Source organism: Anas acuta, chromosome 15, assembly GCF_963932015.1.
Source record: "Anas acuta chromosome 15, bAnaAcu1.1, whole genome shotgun sequence".
Classification (NCBI taxonomy): domain Eukaryota; kingdom Metazoa; phylum Chordata; class Aves; order Anseriformes; family Anatidae; genus Anas; species Anas acuta.
This window is the reverse complement of record NC_088993.1, coordinates 9,006,344-9,033,742: the sequence shown is the minus strand read 5'-3', so window position 1 is coordinate 9,033,742 and position 27,399 is coordinate 9,006,344. Positions and strand designations below refer to the sequence as shown.

At 41.3% G+C, this 27,399-nt stretch overlaps 2 protein-coding genes and 2 long non-coding RNA genes across 8 annotated transcripts in view; 1 reads left to right on the top strand and 3 right to left on the bottom strand.

The window, feature by feature from the left end:
- The window catches only part of LOC137864716 (BOS complex subunit NOMO1), a 27,607-nt gene extending 24,757 nt beyond the window's left edge, over positions 1-2,850 (bottom strand). The window contains exons 1-5 of the mRNA XM_068699139.1: positions 2,666-2,850; positions 2,226-2,315; positions 956-1,001; positions 428-528; positions 198-304 (exon numbers count right to left, since the gene is read on the bottom strand). Coding sequence (XP_068555240.1) covers positions 198-304; positions 428-528; positions 956-1,001; positions 2,226-2,315; positions 2,666-2,794 — 473 coding nt within the window. The 5' untranslated portion in view covers positions 2,795-2,850. The remainder of the gene's footprint in view (positions 1-197; positions 305-427; positions 529-955; positions 1,002-2,225; positions 2,316-2,665) is intronic.
- ABCC6 (ATP binding cassette subfamily C member 6) lies at positions 2,788-27,399 on the top strand. Of its 5 annotated transcripts, XM_068699135.1 has the most exons (31): positions 2,891-3,057; positions 4,677-4,853; positions 5,209-5,334; positions 5,932-6,069; positions 6,293-6,418; positions 6,997-7,058; positions 7,835-7,966; positions 8,529-8,741; positions 9,134-9,311; positions 9,743-9,904; positions 10,986-11,078; positions 11,658-11,861; positions 12,454-12,600; positions 13,437-13,524; positions 13,811-13,880; positions 14,290-14,416; positions 14,891-15,067; positions 15,513-15,680; positions 16,724-16,907; positions 17,376-17,439; positions 18,107-18,224; positions 18,947-19,154; positions 20,204-20,514; positions 21,254-21,453; positions 22,133-22,259; positions 22,837-22,938; positions 23,665-23,811; positions 24,375-24,533; positions 24,771-24,937; positions 25,416-25,610; positions 26,033-27,399. In XM_068699135.1, exons 1-31 carry the CDS (start codon positions 3,004-3,006, stop codon positions 26,139-26,141), a joined length of 4,533 nt encoding a protein of 1,510 aa, XP_068555236.1. In that variant the 5' UTR covers positions 2,891-3,003; the 3' UTR covers positions 26,142-27,399. The 5 variants fall into 5 exon arrangements, 4 of the variants coding, with proteins under 4 accessions (XP_068555238.1, XP_068555236.1, XP_068555237.1 ...); XR_011101603.1 differs by lacking the exon at positions 24,771-24,937; XM_068699136.1 differs by lacking the exon at positions 5,209-5,334.
- On the bottom strand, positions 6,912-7,942 carry LOC137864721 (uncharacterized). Its single transcript, XR_011101605.1, has 2 exons — positions 7,809-7,942; positions 6,912-7,054 (listed from the first exon to the last, which is right to left on the bottom strand). It is a non-coding gene; the product is annotated as an uncharacterized lncRNA (long non-coding RNA).
- On the bottom strand, positions 12,618-14,294 carry LOC137864722 (uncharacterized). Its single transcript, XR_011101606.1, has 2 exons — positions 13,770-14,294; positions 12,618-13,592 (listed from the first exon to the last, which is right to left on the bottom strand). It is a non-coding gene; the product is annotated as an uncharacterized lncRNA (long non-coding RNA).

Sequence of the window (27,399 nt, the reverse complement as noted above, 5' to 3'; positions counted from 1 at the left end):
AAAGCAAGAAAAGGATTGCTTAATGACTATTGCTTAAGAAACAATCATTAACATTTGCTTACAAAAAGCAATTCACAGTCCCCACGCATTACAAAATGTATTTCAGAACTTCTATAATCCCAACCAATATGGCAGAATTGAAAGAATCTCATGTAAATGAACACATGAGGCATGCCCATGCCTATTCCCACACTCACTTTCCTCCAGGCTGGGTAACAGTTGCTTGTATGTTTACATCACTGCCAGCATTTCTCAGTACAACCTGGACTCCAGCAGGACCTAAAGCCTGACCTTTGCTGAGGACCTGTCAAAATGAAGAGAAAGCAGTGTACAAGTGGATAAAAGTAACATGCAGAGGTGAAGTAGGACATTTTTATGAAGGTACAATTAACATGGGATGGAATAAATAAATATAAAAAAGTCTAACCTTTCCATTCACAGAAAATCCCGTAAATACAAAGTTAATATCGCCTCCCTTTGTGCAAATGTCATTAATGCCATCTACGTGGATATCTACACTGGTTGGTTCTAGAAGGGAAGAACAAGAGAATGTGGTAGTTAGTGACAGAGGAATAACAGCACAACTCTACTTTAGCTTTACAAAACTCTCACAGAAATGCACTAGCTCAAGTGAACTAGTTATGCCCTAGAAGCCTTGTCTTATCCAAGTTAACCACCCACAAATCCTAATGTTGAAAATCCTTCCCCCTCCTATTACATACATTTTTATAAAAAATACACATTCATTTGTATCAGTTCATGGGCTGCTTTGTCAGCGTCTACCTTACAGCTTTACTTTTCTCCTGTACAGTAAGTACATTTTAGTTATTAAAACCATGCAGTAGGGCTTATGTCTTTTGAACAGCAGTGGATTTTCCAAATGCAAGCTAGTGATAATTGAAGTCCCACATTGCAAATACACCGTCCTATTAGAAGAAGAGATATGAGCACTTACCAAAACTCCACCCTAGGGGAGGCTCAATTTTAAGAATGAAATCCCCCTAAAAGTAAAATAAAAAATAATTATTTTTTTTTTAAAAGCATCAACAGTCTTCAATGATCTGAATTCAGTTTAGCTGAAGGATGGAAAAAAAAAAAAAAGTCAGAATACAAGCAGCATGCTGCAGAGAGTAACACAAGACTCAAGTGTCCCATTCTCTTCTCATTCTACCTAGTGCTCAAAGCAGCAGCAGTATCTACCCAGACAAACCAGGATTCTGGGCTTGTGTCCAGACAGCTAAGAGTAAGAATTAAGCAGCATCACGTTTATACCACTTCCACACCAACCTGGCTTATGGCCAAGCAGCTCAGTGTTAGAAGGTGTTCAAATCTCTCACCTGTCCCAATAGATGTGCTCTAAATCTGCCTCTAGTGTTTCCACTAGGTGGTCCTACTCGATCATTCTGCCCAAACATAAGATAACAAAATTCCAAACCTATTAACATTTCTGCACCAAAAGGCCATTAGACAGAGATCCTCTTTAAATCTGAAGGCACCACATATGTGCTGAAGTTCATCCATTAAAAGGCTCAAAGACCAAAGAACAAACCCACCAAGGTTAAAAAAAAAAAGTCTTGAGTCCTCAGATTTGGAAATGAATTTATTTCTGAACCATAAATTAAATGGTTCTTTAAGAGCAAAACACTTTGACCACCTGAGAAGAGCTTGTAAAAATTTGAATGTCAACATTTTTCCAGCCTAAACAGACATCAAACTTCTGCTACATTCTGAGCTTATACCATTTTTCATATTTAAGAAAACTCTAATATCTGCAATTACTTATTCAAGATATTTTCAACTCAGACATATCAACACACATTTTTATACAGATTATTTATTTTCATTTCCATTGGTAGATGACTTAAAGCTTTATCTCTACTCAGATTGCAAGAACCTGTACTTTTTATTCATTCTTCGTACAACTGCTAGCACATCACAGTTGTCGTCAGTAACTATGGCTCCTAATGCTGCAGTGACACAAATAAAATAGCACAAACACAATGCTGCAGCTAAAGTTACCTGGCTTTTCTCATGATGGCTTTTCTCTCACTTACCACTGAGAAACAGAACAGCTGCATTACAAAAGGAAACTGTGGAAAACTTTATTATTATTTTATTTGTTACGTGTACTGTTCAGACACTTCATCTGCCTGCAGATGTGAACGTGGAAGCAGCTCGTGCCCCCAGTGCAGGGGAGAAGCAGCAGCGCCGTGTCAGTTCCTTACCTTATCATAGAGGGGAATCATGAAATACCCATTGTTTGGAGCACAATCTGTTTGGTATTTCAGAGTACCATGCTTTGTGTACAACTTAATCTATAAGAAACAAACAAAAAAAGGAGAAAAGTGTGAACGGGGGTGGAATCAGGTGCTCTCTACTCAAGTGTTTGTACACGTTAGGGGCTGCACGATCCCCAGGGGTAACAGAGGTGGCAGGGCAGAGGTTCACTGCAAGAAGGCTACGCTCTGCCAAGTGAAAACCAGCAGAGACCTGGCCTCAGGAGGGCCCGAGGAACACTCCAGGAACCCCACTTCACACAGCAGCCCCCCAAAGCACCTGCCAGCTCGGGGCGCACTCAGGGCACGGGGGCAAAGCCTCGCCCAGCCGCTAACCCCGCAGGCCGGCCTGCCAAAGGGCAGGGAGGAAGAGGGCCGGCGGCGCCCACCTCGATGAGGGAGTAGTTGATCTCCACGTCGGACTTGACGAAGCCTCCGCAGCCCACCACGATGTCCTCGGAGCCCCGCACCAGGGCGCAGCACAGGGCGCAGCCCAGCGCCGCCACCCAGCCCCGCATGGCGCTGCCGCCGCCCTGCCTCAGCGCCGCCGGAAAGGCCGACACCGGCAGCGGGGCGAAGCCGCGGTCGGTGCCGCCCTCTGCCGGCCCGGCGGGCCCGCTGCCCTCCGGACTTTGCTCGGCGTCTCCAGCCGGGACGGGTCGAGGCCCCTCGGGTGCGGGACGGGGGCCCGGCTGTGTGAGGAAAGGCCCTGCCCGCCCCAGGCGCCATGGCGGCGGGCGGCTGGCTCTGCGGCTCCCCGGAGGGCTCCGGAGGGCTCGGGGTGAGTGAGCTTGGCCCTGCCCCGAGGGCTGAGGGGCTGCAGATGTACATGGGCGACGTGTGGGTAACGGCGGGCTCTCAGTGAGGAAGCTGTCACTGTGGGTGAAGGCAGCTGGCGTTATGAAATCTTCCTCTCCGAGGGATACCCGCACCCGCACACAGAATGATCTGGTTCTCTGTGCGGTTGGAGTAAGCTTGGTGAGAGGTGTGCGGGCGTGAGGTCCGACTGCGCTGCTGGAAGGGTGTGCAAGTAGCCTGTGGTCCGTGTATTGTCCTCAGGAAGTGTCTGCTGAGTGACCCAGTACAGCGACAGCTCTAAAAGGGCACCGATGAGTCGATCAGTCCAGGATCACACAGATTTCCACTGTCAGGATTAATAAACTCCTGTAATAACTTGTGAGCCGCTATCTTCCTAATTTCATCTAGTGATTCCTTTCTCCAAGCCTTGCTTGGCATCACATTCTTTACATAAAGGATTTGGGCCACCTCTGCAAGCGGCTACAGAAATAATTCACTATTTGACTCAAAGCTGGAACAATCATGTCCCAACCAGCCCCACCTTCTTCTCCAGCAAAAATTGAGGGCCAAGGTTTTCCCACTTGGCTGCTTAAACTTTGGCTTCAGATTGCTTTAGGAGCACCTAGTAAAATACACTTCTCGGACACAGAGTAGCTGCAGGTTCCTTGGGAATCAGGATGAGCTGTAGACATGTTGAGTACCTCTGAAAAAACAGGTCATTGTTCCTTCTGTGCTAATAGGTCATGTAGGAATGCTCCTTTTGCCACACAGTTTTGGAACATATTACTGAGTGGCTCTTTTGTCTCTTATGTGCACAAGTACCAGAATCTCCGAGGCTTACTTAGCAAGTAAACCAAAGCCTGCTTAAAATACCTGAGTGACACTGACTCATCTGAACCATGTTCTTGTACAGGTCCCTGATGTTCCTGGCAATTACCTGGTCCCCTAGATCTGTCTGGATGGAGTCTTTGCTGTAAATTTAAACCAAATGCTTTGAGTCTTCCTTCTCACATGTCCATCTGCAGTTGCTGCATTGTTAGTTTTATTATGTTAACAGATGAGATTCAACTATTTATTCAGTCAGAAAAAAATATTAATGGATTATAAATACAGCTGGGGAAATGCAATTGTGATGCAGTTAATGCTCTGGGACACTTCTTTCCTCCTTATCTCTACTTCACCAGGCATTCTATACTGACCACTCTTATGGTTCCCAAATGCTGATAATCTTTGTGCTTCCAAAATTATTTTGTCTCATTTCACATTCAGTAACTTAAATTTCCTCCTTTTTTTTTTTTCTTCTTCAGTTCTGACGCATTATGTCTTTTCTTTGGCATCTTTCCCTTTTCAAACCTTTTTTTTTCCTTTTTCCACCTTCACTCCCTCCAAAATGCTACTGCTGATCTCTCCCTCCTTCCTTCACCTGTGGCACCTTACGGTTCTCCCGCAGCTCCTCGCTTGCCAAATGTTTTTTACGTTTGAAACCCAATGTTAAGTTCCTCTAACATTAGGCTCAGTTGGAGCATTAGCAACTTGCATTAGCTGGTGAAATTCTGCATACATTAGCATTACTGTTTTAATTCTGTGTTGCTTTTGTGACAGGACTGGAACCAGACATGGCACACAAAGATCCCAAGATTTACCTGGTGCTTTGAGAAGACAGTCATTGCTTGGATCCCCTGTGCCTATCTTTGGATCAGTTTTCCCTTCTACTACATGTATCTTCGATACAAAAGCAATGGCTATATCAGGATGTCCCACATCTTCAAAACTAAAATGGTAAAGGAGGAGGATGGGGTTTGATCCTAGCATTATTGCAACTTCGATGCAGAACTTAATTTTTCTAAATCATTAACTCTTTTCTGATGACCCACCTCTGTGTTTACTTTGACATTTACCCAGTCAGGTAAAGTCATATCAGCACAAATCAAGTAAATCTTTAGGATTTACTACAGGATCTTTCCTTTTATACCTCCATGTGTTTTCCTGCTGCTTCCCATCATGTTCTCTATCCCATATCTGTTCTTTCACCTCTCCAGTCTTACAGCCCAGGCTGCTTAGAACAGTCAGTTCAGTGGATCATCCCATCATCATTTCACTCTATTTCAACATGTGTTTGCTGTCTCCGCCTCAGGTCCTTGGATTCCTCCTGGTAATGCTGTGTTTTTCTAATGTCTTCTTTGTACTATGGGAAATAAGCCAAGGAATTCCACGGACTCCAGCATTCTTCATTAGCCCTGCAGTGCTGGGGATCACAATGGTAATTCTTCTTCTGTCTGTGTGTGGCCCAGCTTAGCCCTCCTGGGGCAGATCTTTTATTTCCCATATTTCTCAGTGTCTTTGAGCACAAAGATAGCTGATGGGGAATAGAAGGCTGGAGCCATGCTTTATGACTTGGGCTGTATGAAGCAGCAGGGGACTGGAGCTGGAGCAGTGGATCTACAGCTACATTACATAGTCCTGTGGGTCGAATATGCCTCAGAAGAGCTGAAGCAGCAGTAATGCCTAGAAAGAGGTCTCAGAGCAAGATCCAGTATGTGATTTATTATGGCTGGTATCATGATGGGATTTCTATTCAACTAAATGCCTGCCATTGCATCTTCATAGCCTAGAGTCTTCTAGCTTGTTGGCCCAGTTGTGGTTTTACTACTTGCTCTTTCAATAGTGACATTCTGCAGTGCAAAATTGTGCATAATTCCTTCACAGTTTTAGCCGTTTAAGAACAATACTTCAGCTCTGAGCATCTTGAAATATTTGGACTAGAAACTAGTTGATTTTGCTTTATTGTGTTCATTAATTTGATAATAATGTTTGGCATTCCACTACCAGCTATTTATATATTTCTACTTCCTCACAGATCCTTGCCATGTTCCTTACCCAGGCGGAAAGAATGATGGGCATCCAGTCCTCAGGCATCTTGTTGATATACTGGCTGCTCTCATTCTTGTCTGCGGTTGTGATGTTTAGTTCCAAAATCCAACATGGCCTGGAAAGAGTAAGTGAAATCATGTGGCTTTAATACGCAAGGGTATGAAGTCTCTCAAAAATATAGCTCTTTTTGCCTCATTGATTGTGAGGCAAAGAACCAAATTCCTTTCTTAAGATCTGTGCTGAGAAAACTGATGGATGACTCTTTGTCATCTCTGCTTATGTTTTCCCTTTCACTGTAGTGTGGTGAAGAGCTTTTACATCATTCTCAAGAGCGTTCTGTTTCTTAGGGCTTCTTGGAAGACCCTTTCCACCATGTTGCAACTTACCTTTATGTTAGCCTGGTGTTTGGTGAACTTGTGTTATTCTGCTTAGTTGATCACCCTCCCTTCTTCTCAAAAGCTGTCAACGATCCAGTAAGTATAATGTAGCTTTTCATAATGCTTTATATCATTGCTCAAATAGGAATTCAGACTTTGGGGGATATGCAGAAACATGATTATCTGGAAGATGCAAAATGCATCATTCCATATAAAGGCCAATGGTTTTAAAAAGTAACCAGCTGAATTTGGGATAACCACTTTGTCTCTCTATGTATCTTTTGAAAAAATAACGACCTTTTCGATCCACACTCATGTTTGTTTTCACTTAAACTAGTGTAGGGCTCATTTTGCTTCTCCATGGTCTTCTGTGCAGCAGTACATTCCTCTGCCTGACATATGAGTATGGCAGAGCTCTGTGCTTCAGAAAGTAAATGTCTGAGTAAGAAAAATAATATTCTTCCTTCCTCCATCTGAGAAGTTACTCAAAGCCTATTTCTCCAAAGTTTCCTGATCCCATTGATCCTTCTCAATACATTTACACTGTCAGAGGCAGTGAATGGGGGCTGGGTAACTTGGGGAGTACAAGTTACCTTGGGGAGTACAGAAGAGACATCATTGGAAGCACACTCTCTTCTCTATATAAATATCATCCATGTTTTTCTTTCCATCAGAATCAGTGTCCAGAAGCCAACAGCTCTTTTCTGTCCAAAATCACATACTGGTGGTTGTCTGGGTAAGAAAACATAGAAGACATGGTTTTGCTAGAACATAAGTTAAAACAGCAGCATAAGAGGGTGTACATGAGAACCAGTCAGAAGCATCTCAGCCCCCAAGTTAACTTATGTAGTGAGGATTTAACTTCCTTCTCTGGGGACTTGAGCTATTCTCACAAGATCAAATTATAAAAATTTAGCTTACTTTTTTAAAGCACCATTTGTGATTCTGGATAATACTCTCCCTGCTTACAGCAGGCTTCCAGTGCCTTCTTTATCTTTAAATAGGCTTCAGCAATCTCAAAAAATCGCTGTACACCAACCATGCTCCTATCTGCCTGCCAGACCTTCTGTAACAAATGCTGGTCAGAGAGAAAATACTGGATGAGGATATTGGTCTAACCTGCTGCTTAGTTTTCAGAAGTAAAATGATGACATACCTTCACCTAATGTCAACTCTGGTAATGCTTCCTCTGTTTCACTGAGCCACAGAGTAAGTTAAGCTGAACTTTGTCCCCACTGTCCAAGACCCAACTGTCAGTATTGACTAAAATAGAATTAGGGCTTACTTGGAAATCACAATTCTGTTGACAGAAGATAGTATAGGGATTTAAAGCAAAACTGCTGCTCCTAAATGCTCATATTTATTCAGGGAAAGGATATTCCTAAGTAGTGTTTATGGAAGTCCCTATGTACTCACTGTGGAGCACTAACTTAAAGCCCACCTGTTTTGAAAACATTACACCTGCAACAAATCCTTCTGCACTTACCTTACAGATGTCTGTGTGTTCTCCAGGCTTGTCTGGAAAGGCTATCAGCGGTCCTTGGGGGTGGATGACCTGTGGTCAGTGAGGAAAGAGGACTCCTCTGAAGAGATTGTTACCTGGGCTGAAAAAGAGTGGAAGAAGTATCATAGCAGAACCAAGCAGTGAGTACTTGATCTAGAGAGTGTGTCATGGATTCAGCTGGGCAGTTTCTTTCTCCTCTAAATGATGTAAACAAATACACTCACAGAGGCTGACTTGTCATCTCAGAAGAAGCTTAAAGCCCCCCCCGTTTCCCACAATGTGCTAGACAGACTGCTTCAGTACATTCTCAGGTTCTGAATGTAAGCTTTGTTGGTGTTTCTGATCTGAACAAGGTAGAAATCCCACTGAGTTATTTTTCTGTTAAATTCAAAGGGTATTCTACATAAAATCTGAGTAACTCTCTGCTATGAAAACTTAGTTCACTTCTTCACTCTTCGATGGGTGAGCACTTAGTGAGTTCCTTTGTGCAAAATCACATTTTAAATGTTGAAATCTGCTGGAGAACACCTTTAGTTCCTGGAAGCTTGGAGCTATAAGATTCTTTTGAGAGGGGACATTTTTCAATGTGCATTTATACTGGACATGGCATGAGATGCACTTTAGGATATTTAATGATTTTTTGAAAACACAAGATCCTTAATCTTGTTCCAGTTACAGCTAGCTTTTCCATTGTTTCTTTAGAAACAAGGAGTCTGCTACTTTTAAAAAGGGTCAGAAGAGTGAAACTGGTACAACAGAGGCTGAAGAGACAGAGGTTCTACTGCAGTCAGAGCACAGTCAGAGCAGGCCCTTACTGAAAGCATTTTGGAGCATGTTTGGAACCTATTTCCTTCTCGGCACCCTCTGCTTAGTTATCTGTGATGTCTTCTTGTTTTCCATCCCAAAGATACTGAGGTATGTGAGTATTTAGAATTTATTTCCCAAAGGAGAAAACATGTGTACAAGATTGCTGCATACATGAGCACACAGAGATGTATATGCCAGCACTCACAGAGCTGGATACACAGACACTTTTGAAGTCTCTGATTACTGTTGAAAGGAGCTGGATTATCATTGGTGCTAAGCTCACAGTCAATTCAGTGAAAAAGACATCACTGTCTAAAGCAGTGCACACCCTCTCCATTGCTGTAAAAGATACTTAGCCCTCTGTCCATCTCTTCTACTATTTTACTGACAAAGATCAGCTATAGAGAATACAGAAAAATCCCTGGTACTTCTGAATTTCTGGTATTTCATCAGTTAGACATGGATTCATCAATATTTTGCTCCTGTCTTTTTGCTTCCAGCCTTTTCCTGGAGTTCATTGAAGATCAAGAAGCCCCTAGCTGGCATGGTTATTTCTATGCCTTCATTATGGTCCTGCTAGCTTGCCTCCAGACTCTGTTTGAACAACGATATATGTACATGTGTCTTGTTCTGGGACTGAAACTGAAAACTGTAGTAACAGGGCTTGTGTACAGGAAGGTGAGTCTGTAGGTTCATTTTCAAATCTTTTTTCCTAGCCCTACATTAGTAATTATGACATTGTTGGTACAATGTTCTTAATATCAAGGAAGATATTACTAGAGAACTACTTCTAGCATGTAGTTCTGTGCTATATTCATCTCTGAACAGTGTGTGGGAGGTATTTTACTATTTGTTTTTCAATCTTACCTCTAAAAGGAAAGCCAAGAAAAGGAAGCAACATAAGATTTCTTACATTGTAGATTATGGTCAGGGAAGGGAGTAAATTTTTCACCCTAAAGTGAAGTCACATATCCCAGGCAACAGTACATTTTCATGATGTAGGATTTGACCTTTTTCTTTTTTTCCTTTCTTTATAAGGGAAAGTTGTTTGATTTTTAGATCAAAGCTGTTGTTGACACTGCCTTTCCTTTATTCTCTACCCTGTCTAGATCCTAATAATGTCAAACGCATCAAGGAAAGCAGTAACAGTAGGTGAAATCGTTAACTTGATATCTGTTGATGTCCAAAAGCTAACGGATCTTATTATCTATTTTAACGGGACCTGGCTTGCTCCGATTCGGATTATCATCTGCTTTGTCTTCTTGTGGCAGGTAAAATATGATGATGGTACCTATCGAACCCCTTCTGTTTCAGGTATCAGAAGAAAAAGAAGCTTTCAAAATTCTTATTAGAGCTTTTCTGGCCTGAACAACCTGCAATTGCCACATTTTTCTTAGCTGCTTAGCATGGGGCATTCACTTGCATTGTTAGAAGTTATTTTTATTGGAATGGAATCCTTACCTGATTCTTCAATTCATCTTCTTACCTGTGTATTCAGCATTCAGTCTCTTTTAGGGAAAACACTGGGAATGTGACTGTTCTGAGCTGCCTGTTAATATTCTGCCTGAGATTCTCCTTTATCAGCGCTCTTTTCAAACAAAATGTAGTGGCCCACTGCAGGCTCCAGTTGCAGCTCCTCTGCATGGTTACTAGTTACAAATAGTAAACTATTTGCTATTTATATAATACTATATATAATATAAAAAGTATATAAAATGCTATAAAGCATTTTATGTACAGAGTACGTACCAACACTCACCTTTCTAGCAAATGTAAGCCTTCTGCAGACAGATGCAACTAAACCATGATAAATAAGCTCTCCGTTTTGGCATGCAAGTTATTACAAACCCAGATATCCAAGAGCTGTCCAAGAATATGTGGCATAATATAGTGCTGCCATTTCATTTCTCTAGTTGATGTAAATTCACACAAGATTGGTTATTTATGCCACAATAATATTTTGCTTTCTAAACAAAAACTGGTTTTGTTTTGTGTCACTTATGCCAGCCACAAGATGTCCTCCTTAACACATCCAAGAGCAACCAGGAAGCAATAGATATTACTTAAATTGCAAAGCATGTTTCTGGATCTCTTTCAACACTAATCTAGTTCCTAAAAGGGAAGCAAATAAATTCAGCAGAGCATGATGACAGGAGTTACTCTGCTTGGAGAGTTAACAATCCACAGTGCTTAGGCAGCCCAACTACCAAGAAAGGCAAAAGCTGGACTAGAGGAAAGCCTTAGACTTGGGGGATGTTAGGCACCAATTTCAAATCAGAAGGAAGGTAAGCAAGGAGGAGTGGAAGACTTGTTTCTGTAATACCATAAGTTCTTCCTCTTCTCTCCTGACAGCTTCTTGGGCCATCTGCCTTGACTTCAATTGCTGTATTCCTTTTTCTTTTGCCTCTGAATTTTATGATCACCAAGAAGAGGAGTCATTTTCAGGTACATTTTGCGTCATAAAAATGAAGTGTTTTATTGACACCAATTATGCTAGGATTCAACTTTTAAACCTCAGTTAAAGGCTGCCATGCTCTCCCAAGGAAGGATGACATGAAACCCACAGCTACAGAACAAATCAAAGGCTGAGGATTACAGTAGGCATGTTGTTTAAAAAACAAAAAAAATCATTGCATTGATTAGAGTCACTAACATGTGACTCTAAGAGATGGCTTAGTATGTTATGATGACCATGACTCTCTGAAGGACCACAGGAGGATTTAAAACCTACAAAGTAGATTAAACTCTTCTGCATGTTCAGTCTTTTACTTTGTGTCTGCCCACCTTTTCTGTTCTTGTTTGTACTGTCAGTAAAAACAAAGCTCTGAAGAGAAAATGCAAGATATTTCCCAGCCTAAAAGATGTATAAGCTAAAGAGTAAACACAGCTCAACTGCAGGGAAATTTCTTCAGAATTCATAGGCAGTGTTAAGGTGTATTTGTTTTTTGTTTTTTTTTTTTCCAAAATAATTGTGCAGTTAAATATGCAACCTGCTAAGTGATAAAACTCAAACATTTATTACAGGAGGCCCAGATGAAACATAAAGATGAGCGGGCCAAACTTACCAATGCCATTCTTAGCGATATTAAAGTAATCAAGCTGTATGGCTGGGAGAAAACCTTCATGGAGAAAGTGCTTGGTATCCGGAAGCAAGAACTTAAGGCCCTAAAAAGATCTCAGATTCTCTTTTCAGCATCTCTAGCTTCCTTCAGTTCATCAACTTTCCTGGTGAGTGACTCACCTTCCTACATAAAATGTGCTATTACTTCCATTTCTCTTTGTGGTCCTGTCTGGACAGATTTTTCCTGTTGGACAGCTAGAGATAATGTCTGCCTGGAGGAGTTGGTGGTCTCACAGGAGGAGTTGAGCCCCAGTGGGATCGGCTGCAGACATTTACACTGTCCTAGCAGTTCCATGGACAAGTTACCTGGTCTGATGACATGTTCCAAGCAGATGGAGCCTGCTTTGTAGGAATCACCTGGAGATGTCCAGCTTCACAGAGTTCACAGCACAGTCAGTATCTGCACGAGCCACTTCTGTATATGCTGTTGCAGGTCAGCCATATGTGTTTTAAATGGAGAATGGCTGTGTTTTCACCTTACTGTGACTGCAGCACGAAAACTTCCTTAAAGGAGAACAAACATCAAATGGTCAGAATTGGTTTTGTCACCTTCACCTACGATATTTGCAGGCCAGTGGTATCATGTATATGGATGATAGCCTGGGTTCCAGGGCATGTAGGAAGGGACTTGCCACCTTTGAATCATTCTCTTTTCCCTGTCTGAAGCAAATGGTTTGCTTTTTCTTTGCTCCTTTCCAGATTGCATTTGTCATGTTTGCTGTCTACACCCTGGTGGATAACACACACATCCTGGATGCTCAGAAGGCCTTTGTATCTTTAACACTGATCAACATCCTCAACACTGCACACTCCTTCCTGCCATTCTCCATAAATGCTGTTGTCCAGGTTAATTGCAGGATATGTTTCTTTTTTTTTTTTTTTGGCCAAAACTGTTTTTTAGATACCACCATTGAAAGGTAAAGGGAGGGATTTCTTATGGCTTTGAATTTCAGGCCAGCTATTTAATTGCTATTGTAAAAAAGTGAAGTGCAAGGAGTTGCAGCTAAAGGTACTTCAGAAGTACTGTTTTTCAGAAAGATTGATATATTGACAAAATAGTCACTAAGAATAATTCTTAAGTCTTTTAGGGCCATATAAATGTCATATGGTGTAAGGCAGAGACTAATACTTTTTTGGTGGGCAGTATCTGGGATTAAGCTCTCTTTTAGAAGCATTAATTACCTGTTAGTCCTGTATCACAAGCACCATTAAATCTCAGACATGCTTCCAGTTCTATTTTTAATCACAGAGATCAGAACAAATGGGGCAAAATCTCCATGGGAGATCAGAAGAACCTTGCTAGCCGAGGCCAGAGAGAAAAGCAAGTCATTAGTGAGAAATTGGAAAATTTTGCTTCTCTCTTGCACTTCAAGAAGACTGTCATGATTCTTCATATACAGGAGCAATCACTGGGAAAATTGCAGGATGAATTTGGGAAAAAAAGCAGCAATTTCAAGCATTTGAACAGAAAATACATGGAAGAACATGGCTTTTTTGTTTAAGTGGAAATAAATACGATTAACTTAGGGAAGAGCTGCATTTGTCCATCTAAGCCTACATAGCATCTGCAACATAGCACCTAATTAACAGTCTTCAGTGGGTTTTCAGTTTGAGTCTTACCTTCTAGTTGTACTCCCTTTCTATTCTAAATCTTACTGTTTTATGTGCTTCTTCATTTTCAGGCCAAAGTTTCTTTTAACCGCTTAGCAGCTTTTCTGAATCTGGAAGAACTGAATCCCGAGAGCTCAAACAGAAACACTTCTGACTGTGGTGAGCTTCTGTCTTAGTGTTGTCTTACAAGAGGAGTAGCTTCCATTGTTCAGCTTCCAGAATGGTGCCTACCACAGTCAAGAGAGAAAAATGTTTGCCTTTTACCATCACTTTCTCTCTCAGGCCTATTTATTTCTAACAGTAAAATCTAGTCTGGTAATTAACCCTTCTTTTGAGAATTGAAGTTCATTTTATATAAATAAAAGCACATACTGAAACATAAACAGGGATGTTTCTATACTTACTTTTGAATTTCACAAGTGTTCTTTTTCTCCTTATATCTTAGTACAGGCAAGTATCACCATAAGAAACGGAACATTCTGCTGGAACAAAGAAATGTCTCCTTGTCTTAGAAGGTACAGCCGTAACTTTAGTCATCTCAGTTCTGTAGGTTAGGGTGGGTACTAAATGAAAGAATTCTTCACAGCCCAAAGTGAAATCAGTGTGGAATATGTACAAGTGTCTGAGTTTGCTTCATATTTAACATTGAATTCTGAAAATTAAAAAGTCAGACAAAATGTATTATTGCTTTTACACCTGTCTTAATGGGAACACAGAAATAGGAAGGTCTCTGTATCTGAATGTTGCCTTCATATGCAGAGACTGTTTTCCTTACACAATTTGTTGAAACATGGAATTACACTAATGTAAGTGTAAAAAAAAGTCAGCATAACTACAGCAAGAATGTTGCTTTTTTTCTTTTCAGAAAACATATCTAAAAGGTGGTCAAAGACTGATTGAGGTGGGGTGCTCTTTTCTCTATAGGATAGATCTTACTGTGCCCCAAGGCTCCTTGATTGCTATAGTTGGCCAGGTGGGTGCTGGAAAATCTTCCTTGCTGTCAGCATTACTTGGTGAGCTGGAACAGATGGATGGCTGCGTGACTATGAAGGTAAATTTTTCCCTTAGCATTTGCTTCTAATTAGGCTGTCTTCAGGAACAGTAAGGTATCAATGAAGTCATCAGATATGCGATGAAAACCTACTTAGTGCTGAACTTTTAACAAAATTTATAGTGTAGCAGCCTTCATTTAGTCATCAAGAGGTGCTTAAGACCTGCCAGATGAGTTTGACCTGTGGGAATGGGAATTGGAACAGGATTTTGGAGAGCCGGTTCCATTTCCCACTCTAGCAGTGAGCTGAAGTGACATTATAGTAAGTAACATCACTTGAAATTCTGTTTCCTCCTCTGTAAGACAGTGAGGGTGCGATCCTTTTATTTTGAAAAGGGCTCAGACCCTTAAATGGTGATGATCATTCCATATTTTTATAAAGCTAATTGGGGAGGGGTTTTCTTCAAAGACCGGTTCCCACATGTCCACGTTGTGCTTATGATTGGTAATATTCTTCCATTTCCATTTTTATAGGGCACAGCAGCTTATGTTCCCCAGCAAGCATGGATACAGAATGCTTCAGTGGAAGATAATATTCTCTTTGGCAATGAGATGGATGAAGCATGGTTTAATAGCGTGGTTGATGCTTGTGCATTGCAGCCTGATTTGGAGAGCTTCCCAGCAGGGCAGAAGAGTGAAATAGGCGAGAAGGTACTGGCCCAGATCTATGAAAAAGTTTGTCAAAATATGAGTAATGACAACTTTGGATGTCCCACTTAAAACAATGAGAAATGGATTAAACTTGCAAGAGGCAGGTGCTCAGGAATTTCTGAAAAATTGGGCTACAGCTTACTGGGGTCTGAAGCCCACCTCCTGACAGTTAAGTTAATGAGAGATATAAGAGACGCTTAACAAGAGTAAACAAATCCAGGTCATTCTTGGGTCGTTGTTTGCAGGAGAGCAGAGTTGCTCAGAAGATACCTCTGTCTCAGCATCTCAAGAGCCTCATTTCTTGGGGGGTGGCGGGGTAGGAGGGAAGAGGGGAAATACAAAGGCACTGATTTAAAAGTAAGTCATAAACCATCAGCGTAAAATGGAGTTATGAGCTTATAAATATGCTGTAGCTTAGGAATAAAGTGTCAATGCATTTTTACAGGGAATAAATATATCTGGAGGCCAGAAACAAAGAGTGAACCTTGCTCGTGCCGTGTACCAGAAGGCTTCAATTTACTTACTAGATGACCCCCTCTCGGCTGTTGATGCCCATGTTGGACAGCACATTTTTGAACACGTTCTTGGACCTAATGGCTTACTGAAGAACAAGGTGTGTTATAAATCCTGAACTTTAAGAGACATCAAAATCTATATAGTCATAAGGGCACCCCAGATGTTTCCAGTAAGGTAGGTTACTTTATCAAAGGCTCCCAAATTCTTTTTTGCTAGTCCCAGGTAGGTACTGCTGTTAGCAGCAATGGAAGGGGAGTGGGTAACCTCTGCAGCCCACACAGCACACTGAAGTCCTGCAGTGAATCTCACCTAGGTTGAATTCTCTTGAAAGACTACCTCCATCCTCACTCAGCATGCCTAATTCCAGCCTTACTTCTACAGCAAGTCTGTAGTTCTTTTGGTCTTCTGTCAGCATTATACTGGTGCCTCTTTGGATTTATTTCTAGTATAGTTTGGAAGAACTGTATTTCACTTCCAGTTCATCACATTTTACCACAATTTCTCATTCCATCACTTTTGAATACTTCAGTACCAACTTTACAGTTCTCATCACCCAACTGTTCATCGCTTCAGTCTCAGGATTCACCTTAACCTCTTCTCTTCCTTTCTTCTTTGCATTGGATGCATTTTGGTATTCCTTGTTTTTTCTCTGTTGTCAGGCAATAGAGATGATAAATGCGGGTGCATGAGAAGGTCTGGTGGGGCACCTCTATTTGTTTCATGATATAAATTAACTACAATTATTTTATTTGATTTCAGGTTGTAGAAGAAAAAGAGGTATTTATTTTCATCAGAAAGTCCAACTAAAACAGATGCGTCTGTGATTACAAATGCCTTTTTTCATGAGTAGATTGGTTGCAGGTATCAGAATATAATTATTATGCTCAAATGTAGAAAGACTGGCAAAGAAAACAGGTATCAGATTTAAAATGTACTCAAAGGGCTTGATTTTATATTAGAAATGTAGAACACACCAATTTCTTATTTAGGGAAAAAGTGACAGGAATAAACAACAAAAATATCCCCGTGTTAGCAAAAATTACAGGTTCACACTGAGGACGTCTTCTTACAAGATAGCTAACTGCACCAGCCCAAGTGAGCAGGGGAACACTGGAACAATTTAATTCTTTCTTCAAGCAGACTCGTGTTCTGGTGACTCACACGATCAGCATTTTGCACCAAGTGGACAACATTGTTGTGCTGGTGGATGGAATGATCTCAGAAATTGGTTCCTACCAAGAACTTTTACAGAGAAATGGGGCTTTTGCAGAATTTCTTCATTCGCACAGTACTGCAGAAGAAAAGGCATGCTCTGGCTTTCCAGGTAACCTAGACAAATTGGAATTGTTTTACCCAGACCTATCAGTCATTTGTTTCCTTAATGTTATATTTAACTAACTAGGGGTCTGTTGCTGTTAACAGCTGGGAAGAGGGAAAAGAGAATAAAACAGGAAAAGCCAGCTGTAGATTTTTCTTTGAAGGACACTTAGAGCAAGGATCTCATCACAGGAATCTGTCGCTTTATATGAAAATATGCCAGTTAAATGAGCTGTGTCATCACCTCAAAACTGGTTCTTGAATTAAGTTTCATCTTAGTAGGCAACAGTCATGCATTTAACATAATTACCCACTATATGTGCTGTTCTTCAACCTTGACTTTGATATTTCTACCCCCCTTAGAAAGAATTCTTTGTAATGGATCTTTCCTCTATGTTACAAGTGTCTCAAAGGCTATACAAGACAAAATGGTATTTGTAAAGCACTTGGAGAAAACAGTGCATTTATTTCACAGCTATAGGAGACACCAGCAGCACCGTCACCTCTAGAAACTGTCCATCACAGGAGAAGTTCTTTAGGTAAGCTTCAAGCTGTCTCACACACCAAAGAACTTGCTCTTAGAGTCCATTAAGAGCCTACACAGAGTCTCTTAATGAATACAATGCAGGCTTGGGTTTGATCTTTAATAATGACAAACAAGCAAAACTCAAGACCAGCTAAAGAACTGCTTTTGAATATGGATGTTGTTCATATTAACATATTTCCCAAGGAGACAGAACTTGTCCTAGAGGTCACTATGAGGCATACGGATACATTTACCTGCTGTTCAATTCCTAGGGGGGCTGTAAGGTCTGACTCGTTTCACACCAGCCACAGCTAGTGTATGCTCAAAGCCTCTGTTAATGGCTTCACTTGACAGAGCCCACTGCCTGTGATATGTATGGACACCTCTTGGGGTCACTCTGGAGGATCACAAAAACTGTAGCCTTTGAAATAAGCATGAACAATGGGGAGATGGGTGAGGACAAGTAAGCTTCCTGAATTCCCATACCTTACTTGACTCTGGGAAAATGGCATTGCCATTGTAGGAATCATTTTAATGTGATCTAGGGAAGAAGGAAGGGCAGTGCAGGTTTGCACTCTACCATAAACATACACGATGGTGGGATTCCCTGGATCTAAATAGGCTTTAAAATACTAATTGCCCTAGCTAAAAATTAAAGAATTTTTGTTTTCCTTATGAAGCGACAATTCAGTCAAATCTGCTACGGGAAGGGAGACCACTCATGCAAGTCAAAACACTACTGCTGCTGCAGCCACTAAAGGAGTATTAACCACAGGAGAGAAAGCTCGGCATGGCAGGGTAAGCTCCTCACTTTCCTTTCAAGACAAAGATAAGTACCGTGGGTTTATTACTGACCCACTCACCCCCATCATAGGTGGGTCACCTCACTACCTAAGTTAAGGTAGTGCAGCTTCAGAACTGTCAGCGGAGTTGTCCAAATTTGTCTTGTAATGGAGACAAAATTACTTCCAAACTATTTTATGTAACACCTCCTATGTAAACTGTATCTCCCAACATGTGCCCTGATCTAAGCAGTGGTTTGAAAATCGGAATACCGTTGCAGAAAATACGTGATGGGAATGAGAGAGGAAAGAGTAATTTATGACCACTTGAGAAGAGAGAGCCTGATTCAAGAATTATTAGAAGGGAGCGGGCATCCTGAGGCAGTCAGGGTGAGGTGGTAGCAAAAAAACATAAGAGTACACATTACAAGGCACTTGTAATCTTGGATCTGGCTGTAGGTTCTTAAGGCTGATGGGAAGGGGTGAAGAGGCACATCACTCCTCTCATCTTTCCCAAGAGGTACACTTCAAAAGGCCAAGGCAAGGAATAATGGCTTCATTATTCATCCACCAGGAAAATAAGGAAAGAATTAACGTTTGCTGTAGCCCGTGACATACTCAGCAGATATGCCCTCATAAATCATCGTGTTTCAGAGCTGTTTTTCATTGCTAACATGCTTAATCCTTCCAACCTCTCCTTCCATCTCCTTTTCTTTTTTCCTAATTGTTTCACTCTAGGTTAATACTTCGATTTATGCAGCCTACCTGAAGGCAACAGGCATACCGCTGTGTGTGTACATCGTTCTATTGTTCATGTGTCAGCAAGCGTTATCATTTTTTCGCGGTTACTGGCTCAGCATGTGGACAAATGACCCTGTATACAATGGTACACAACAACACACAGAGCTAAGAGTTGGAGTCTTTGGTGCACTAGGAATCATTCAAGGTTCGTTTCACTTGCTCACCTAATTCTTCTCTGTGTTTCCCATATCCAGGATGTTTTCTAAGAATATAAACAAGTGTATGCCCATGGGCTCTTTACCTCCCAGGCTCTTGGCACCAGCCCTAAAAGTTTGGCATGGGACCTAAGGCTACAGGCTCTGACGCACAGAGAGGATTTCTAAGGGATCTGAACATTTTGAATGTTACTGCTTGAAATTCCACCTCATGATGTACTAGAAGTGTTCTGCGCCTTTCAGCAGACCATGACCAATAGTCTTCCTCTGTAGTTCCTGCTGGAACTGTGTTTATCTGGACCAAAAACAAAACAAAAGAAAAAATCATCAACAAAAGAACTACACTATCCTTATTTTTCCATCCCACCCCCTTATATCCAACATTTTCTACATTTTTCTTCCTCTCATCTCTTTCCACTCCTCCATTATAAATGAATTATAACCAAGTGCCATGGTGGATCTTTTTTCATGCTGAATTAAGTCTTGGTTTAGGCTTTTTAACTGTAAGGAAGAAAAAAAGAGAAACTTGGAAGACTTTATATTCCTTTAAACCATAAAAAAATTGCCACAACTGTTTTGATCAATCTTAAAACTTGCCTGTTTTAGAGCAGAAATCAAATCTGAAAAGACAGCAAGCTAAGTAGCAGAAATTTGAGAAAGCTTTTTAGAAGTTCAAAAGAGCAGGAAGGGTTGGGAACCTTTCTGTGCCAACAGCAAATCTGTAGTCCAAAAGCCTAGAACTTCCGAGTAATTCAAAGTAGTTCCAGTCTGGCTCATTTTGTGAAGAACAGTTTCTGTGCATTTATGTTGCTGAACTCCTCTGCAATCCCAACTACCGTAGAGAGGCTAGTTTACCTTGCAGCTCTGAGGCTTGGCTTAATTGCTACCAAAGATAAAGGCAGCTCCTTTCACCACTATTGTATTCACACTACGAAGTGAAAGTCATGATCTTGCAAAGGGAAACTCCAAGGTGATTGTTCAGACCCAGTAACACTGATTTATTTCTTTTTTTTTTTTTTTTTTTTTTTTAATATTGCAGCCGTTTGCAGATTTGTCTCCACAGCAGCAGTCCTTCTAGGTGGTGTGATAGCTTCATATAAGCTGTTTCTGCAGTTGCTAAGGAACGTTGGTAGATCCCCGATGGTCTTCTTTGAGCAGACACCCATTGGAAACTTACTGAACCGCTTCTCCAAAGAGATGGATGCCATCGATTCCATTATCCCTGACAAGCTGAAATCCTTGCTGGGATTTCTGTTCAACTTGGTGGAGATCTACCTTGTGATCATTGTGGCTACACCAAAGGCAGCGATGGCCATAGTGCCTTTGACTGTTTTTTATGCTGTGTTCCAGGTAGGATCTCATAGAAATGTGTAGACAGAAGAGTAGCACGTCCATGACCTTGCAGAAAGCCTGCTCCCATTTCTTAGGAGCAGAGCCATGCAGAAACTATTTTCATCATCTCCAGTTGCATTTGAGTAACAATAACATCAGCAACATTTCCCATGTCACCTCAACCTTCCAAAGCACCTCTGAGAGGCTTTTATTTTTCTATTGTCCAAATCAAATCCCACCTAGAGCTATATTCCTAGTCTCCATTAGTGTAAATAAAATCATATCAAAACCAAATGCACTTTTCCTTTTCTCCAGCATTCCTATGCTGTCTTTTTTTTTTTTAAATACAACCATGTATACGAGGCCATTGCTCCATTGGACTCAAATGCTTAGCAAGGTAAGGCTAAACAGAAGAAAAAAGGACATAAGTGTGCATGCATGACTCCATTCTCCATCAAGGGAAGGGCAGGTCTACAGGAGAAAGTAAACATGAGTTTTGAGGCTTTGTGAGTTCAGAGTACCTCGGCTTCTTTACATTAACCAGCCATGGGGTTACTCTCCATGGCAACAGAAGATAACACAGGCAAAAAGGCTACTGCACCTTTTAAGGGCATCGCCTGCCTGCACATTAGATTTTATAACAGTAGGATAGTACGTACTGTTGCACTCACTGAGCCATTTCTCAACTTTCTGTGGAGCATCTCTACAAAGGCATTAACCTTCTAGTTACTTCTCTTTCCATTTCCTTTTGTACCAGCACTTCTATGTCATCACCTCCTGCCAGCTGCGACGCATGGAGGTTGCCAGCAGGTCACCCATCTACTCCCACATTTCAGAAACTTTTCACGGAAGTAGTGTGATCCGTGCTTACAAAGACCAGGAGAGGTTTATTTTGAAGAGCAATTTCCTAGTGGATGAGAATCAGAGAATATGCTTCGCTGGAGCAGTTGCTGACAGGTACAGATCTGGAGTGGAGAAGAAATGACAGTTTACTCCCATGGCCCTTGTGAGTAGAGGTAGCTGCTCTTGGGGTGTGGGTGGAGATACTCAAAAGATGAGGTGCACAGTTGTTGAGGAGTTAAGGTAGTTTTTCACTTCATCACTCATATTACACCTCTCTGGCAACATTACTCCTCATCCAACTGATATACTCCATCTCTGCTGTACGGTGAGGCAGACGTACTGACACACAACTAGAGGTATAATCTGATGTCCAAAATGCATAGCTCTAGCACATGCCTGGTGCAGCCCATCATTATGTGGCAGAATGCTTGAGGCCTGTGGGATATGCAGAACCCATCATACAACAGACCCATCAGCCACGAACAGGTGAGCAGCAGCAGAGTGAGAAAGGTTAGACCAATTAACCCGACAAGCTATGTGCTAGCTGTGCTCACCCAACAGCCTTTGGATAGAAAATCCTAGCAGAGGTGATAGGTCAACCAGTTTGGACAGCCTGGAGTCATTCATGAGCTACAAAGGGGCCGGTTAGGAGCATCACAGCCACAACAAGAGCTTTGTTGTGCACCCTGTACCCTCAACAGTCCCACAGCTGTTTTGCAAAGTAATCACAGGTGCTATGGGGAGAAAGTAGGAGGGTGCTTAACAACAGTTCTGTACTGTCCTTCTCTTGCAGGTGGCTTGCCACAAACCTGGAGTTTCTAGGCAATAGCATTGTATTGTTTGCAGCACTATTTGCAACAGTTGGCAGAAAACACCTTAGTCCAGGAACTGCTGGCTTCTCCGTTTCACATGCTCTTCAGGTAACTTAGCGGTGAAGTAATACCATGCTTGCCTTGCAAAATCAGTTTACATTTTAATTTCTGTTACCATTTCAATTTCCAGTCATGAATTCTTTCTGTAGCTTTCTAGACACCTTCTCTTACCAAACCCTGCTGTTAATGCTGAAGCCTAGAGCGTCCAGGGCACATGGCCCCTTAGAGATAATGAACCCAATAAACATATGCAGCAGCTATCTTTTTCCTTCTGCATCTGAATTCGTATTTATTTCACAGCATGTTTCAAATAACTGAGGCATGTTCTTCAGTGTCTGTTTTATTTGCTTTTAGACTAGCTACAGAACAGCCTAAGAAAGTCACACTACCTTTAATGCCCAATCAGTAGCATTTCAGAGGAAGCAGGCCAGGCTCTTTAACACAGTTTTATAACCATGGGGCCTTATGAAAGTTTGTTTTTTAGTCTTTTAAGGGATGATTTCTCAAGTAATTAGCTGATGAGGATGTCCTTGTAAATAAACACTAGAAGAAAGTTAACAGGTACCTTGTGAGCACAGGTCCAAGTTCTTTTATCTGCCCTAACATTTGTGTTTCTTCCTGCTAGATAACTGGTGTTCTAAACTGGATGGTGCGCTCCTGGACAGAAATTGAAAACAACATTGTTTCTGTGGAGAGAGTGAAAGAATACTCAAGGACTCCTAAAGAGGTAGATAGCCAACTACTGACTCGACTAGCACAGGAAAAATCTCTGCAAATTAGATTTGTAACTTTTCTGTTCCACATGGAGAACCCCTCCTGTTTTTGCCCTTTTGAAAGACCAGTTATATTTCCTTTAAAAAACTGTAGCATTTTGATCCAACTGACAGGTTGTTTTGTAACCTCTGATTATCGTATTTCCATGAGACAGTTAAGAATTAGATTGTCATTAAAATAGCTTCACTTGGTAACACTCATGGAATGAGGCATATTTTCTGCCCATATTTGGAGCATGTATTTATTGTGCGTGTTCAGATCTAACTGTGTGATAACCGATGGCTGCTAAATAGCCTTTGAGCAATTAAGACTCTCCAGTGCAATCATTTCTGTTCTGTAATAGTTATTTCTCCATATGCTGACCTGAGGTCCTACTAAAGGAGATGTTCTGTACATTCCATGCACATGAATCTTTTTATTGAAACACTCAGTATCAGAACTCTGACATGCAAATAAATACTTATCCCTATTTTCAGTTACGATGACTGGGATCTTTGCATGAAGTAAAAAGCCAACGTGCAATATAAAAAGTCAGCGGCCTTTTTCTCTTTTGTAAACAGTATACAGATCAGTGTAAATTTAGCACAGATGCTTTCATAAGCTTCCTGTTTCAGTATGGCCAGCTCATTTGGTAATTTAAATCAACTTTATACACTGTTGATTGTTATCATCTGTCTAGGCACCCTGGACTCTAAATGGCAAACTTCAAGGTCAAGTCTGGCTTACTGAAGGAAGAATTGAATTCAGAAACTATAGTTTGCGATACCGACCAAACTTGGAGTTAGCTCTGAAGTGTATCAATCTAACCATCAACGGGAAAGAGAAGGTAAGCATGAGCTTCCAGAAGAGCTACAAGTGTGAGCAGTGCTTTGCAGTGATGAGATCTGAGCAGATTTAGTCCCTGTGTTACACCAAGGTACAACAGCATGTAAACAAGAATGCTGCGGTAAGGTATGAGCCCTTTTCCATCAATCACATAGCACACTTCTAGTGAAAAATAGTGCTTCCAGAATTGCTGCATGAACTAGACATTCTTCTGAGTGAAATTCCATTTCACAGAGTATTAGCAGAGTTACAGCTATGGAATTTTACTTTGTAAATCTGGTGCCATATCAAGGCCCTGATCCAGCTCGTGAGTCTTGTAGCTATTCTTCCCATTAAAGGCTTTCAAGATTCACTTTCATACAAAACAATTACAAATTCCAAATAATTCCTTTAAGAATGTAAGCCTAGACTATGTGGGTCTTGAATAGCCCTAAAAATTTGATCTGTGTAGGGCTGTCTCTTTTCAAAGGCTATACACCAGCCAATAAGAACGACATGACAGGTCTTTCCAACTATGGGAAATGATCAACATCAAAACCAAAAGGTTTCCACTGCACTTTACAGATCGGCATAACTGGAAGAACAGGAGCTGGGAAATCTACTCTTGCTCTGGGATTGCTGCGATTAGTAGAAGCTGCAGAAGGAGCAATCCTAATTGATGGACAAGATATTGCTCAACTAGGTCTCCATGACCTTAGAACCAAGATAACTGTAATTCCCCAGGTATGAAATTAATTTCTAGAATGCTTCAGCAGAGCTGAAAGTCATAACGCATAGTAAAAGTTCAGAGAAATTCTAGGAGGGAGGGACATTGAAAGATTTCAAAGTTGGAACTAACCTCTATGCCATGCTAGTCTCCCATCCAATATAACATTAGCAACAGATTTGCACCCAGCAGAGAAAACCAGAGAGCTCATTTTTATAATTAATTTCAGGAGTTGTTTGTGTCTCTGTGCTCAGGATCCCGTTTTGTTTTCTGGCACTCTAAGAATGAATCTTGACCCATTAAACCAATACACTGATGCAGACATCTGGACTGCTTTGGAATTGACTCAGCTCAAGAACTTTGTTGCAGATTTTCCAGATCAGTTGGAATATAAGTGCACTGACAGAGGGGAAAACCTAAGGTACCTTATCTTCAAAAAGACAGTGGTAGGGTAGTGCCAGCCGGTGGGCTAAGAGGATGTCCTAGACAAGGAGTCTAATTTGCAATGAATAAATTAAATGGGAAGGGGGTGAGAGGAAACAATGGTCAGACGGCTAATTGCCTCATAATTTGCCTAATCAATAGCATGAAATCAAATTATTAAGATGCCGAGTAGAAAACTTTTGAGACTTAATCACTGTGTTGGCTTATGTTTGTGCAGTGCTTCGTGCACTGAAATCCTACTCCAAGTAGGGATCTTGTGGGTGCTGCAGTAATACACACCTTTCATTTCCTTAGCTTGTTTCATGCTGTTATCAGCAGTGCCACCAGCCTCAATCAGCCTTTCAGGGAAAGGGAACAATGACCCTTTCATTACTGTTTTCAAACTAATCATGTAGTCTGACTCCAAGGAAAAGTGACTGCTGCTCTTCATTTACTATCTTCCTTCTTACTTGCAGTGCTGGTCAGAAGCAGCTGGTTTGTCTGGCCAGAGCACTTCTTCAGAAAGCCAAAGTCCTCATTCTAGATGAGGCCACAGCCGCAGTAGACTTAGAAACTGATCTTCAGATTCAGTCTGCCCTGAGGACTCACTTCAAGGAGAGCACAGTGTTAACAATAGCTCACCGGATAAACACCATCATGGACTGTGACAGGTAATACCTTCAGCCACTTTCCTAACGAGGAAGGAAAACTCGGGCAACCTGTATGAACTAGACAAATAACTCAGTATTAGTGAACAACAATTCCATGTCTGTCCTTTTCTTGCTTAACGCTCAAAGCTTTGCTTTTGATCTTAGGTGTTTTTACATCAACGAGGCACCAGCAGTAGGTTAATCAAAGATTTCATGCCATATCATAACTTGTATTTTTTTTTTAATGCACTGACAGCTAAACAATGGCTATAGCTCTTTGTTTCCTCTTAAAATCATACAGGTAAAATACACGTTCACCTGTAAAACTTGGTTGAATACCAAGCTAGTACTGAGATTTACTTTAGAAATAAGTAGAAATCACTTAAGTTTATTGCTGTTGTTGGTGTTCCCCCAGGCTTACATGTCTGTTTTAATGTTCACAGGATTTTAGTCTTGGATAATGGCCAGATATCTGAATTCGATACTCCGGAACAATTAATAGCTCAGAAGGGACTGTTCTACAGACTAATGGAAGAATCTGGTCTTGCCTGACTGACTCATGGAATACACCGTAATGCCGTCACCATCAGGAATAATTGATCTCTTAATTGAGTTATTACCTTGGTTTCATTCTAAAATGACAGGCGTGCCACCACATCTTGTTTGAGCTATAACTGCAATGGGTAGATGAAAAAGGATGACTTGGGATACAGGTTGTTTCCTTCGGAAACTTAGTAATTCCATTTTCATTATGTTTCCAAATACCCAAACCTCACTCTTCTGTTGAGAGTGAGAGCCAGAAAGCAAACAACTTATTGCTGTTATGGTATAAAACCAAACAAACAAAAGAAAAAGACCACAGCATTTCCCATTTGTGCTATAAATGGAGCCCAAATACACTGCCATATTTCAGGATTGCACAGGTTATTTTTAAAAGCAACCACATTTCATAGAGAACAAGAATTTAACTGGTAGCAAGCAAACAACATTTACAACTTGTCCTAAGTTTCAGACAGGACAAATTCAACCTTTTGCAAATGTTTTAGGACTGCTCACACAAGCACTGTTCTCACAGATGTGGTGGCCTCCAAGGCAGCAGCTGGATCTAGTTATCCAAAGTGCAGAAACCCTGGGGGAGTAGGGGAGAGAACGTGGGATGCCACTAAGTACAAGAGCATATGGCTGCCTCTTGTCACAGCTGGTGATTAGATCTGCTCTATTTCCCTCCACGTCCGCTTTGGATGGTACCTGCATGAATCATGTTGGGTGGAAGGCTGACAGCTTAGACACAAGCTTGCTGACACAGGAAAAGAGCAACTGAGCTGGTGGGTGGGCAGCAGAATATCATTCATTGCATTTGGAGGCTTGGAGCAGCCCTGGAGTGTCCCTGCTGACAAACTGTGGTTGGTCACAGCGGAGTGTGTCTGAGCTCTTGGTACCTCTATTTCCTAATTGAATTTGGTCATGAGGAACTTATGTGGCAGCCTCCTTCTCTAACCCATGGTTCATTCCTGGCTATTTCTGTAAGTTTACCTGCTGTGCGTGTCTCCCTGGCACTGCAGAACCTCTGGCACGGTGAATCTTTCAGATGTTACTTTAACAAACCAGAACAGCATCCAGAAGGAAAACCTTTCCAAGCTTCTCACAGTGCTGGGGGCTGCTGTCAGAGCTGCTCCCAAGTCTCTCCTCTGGGATTGCAACAAGAAAATGTGACAAACAAATCACACAGCAAGTTACTGCTGTTTACCATGACTTCTTGAAGCATTTCATTTTCTAGAAAGCTGAAATAAAAATTGAATCAAGTATTAAA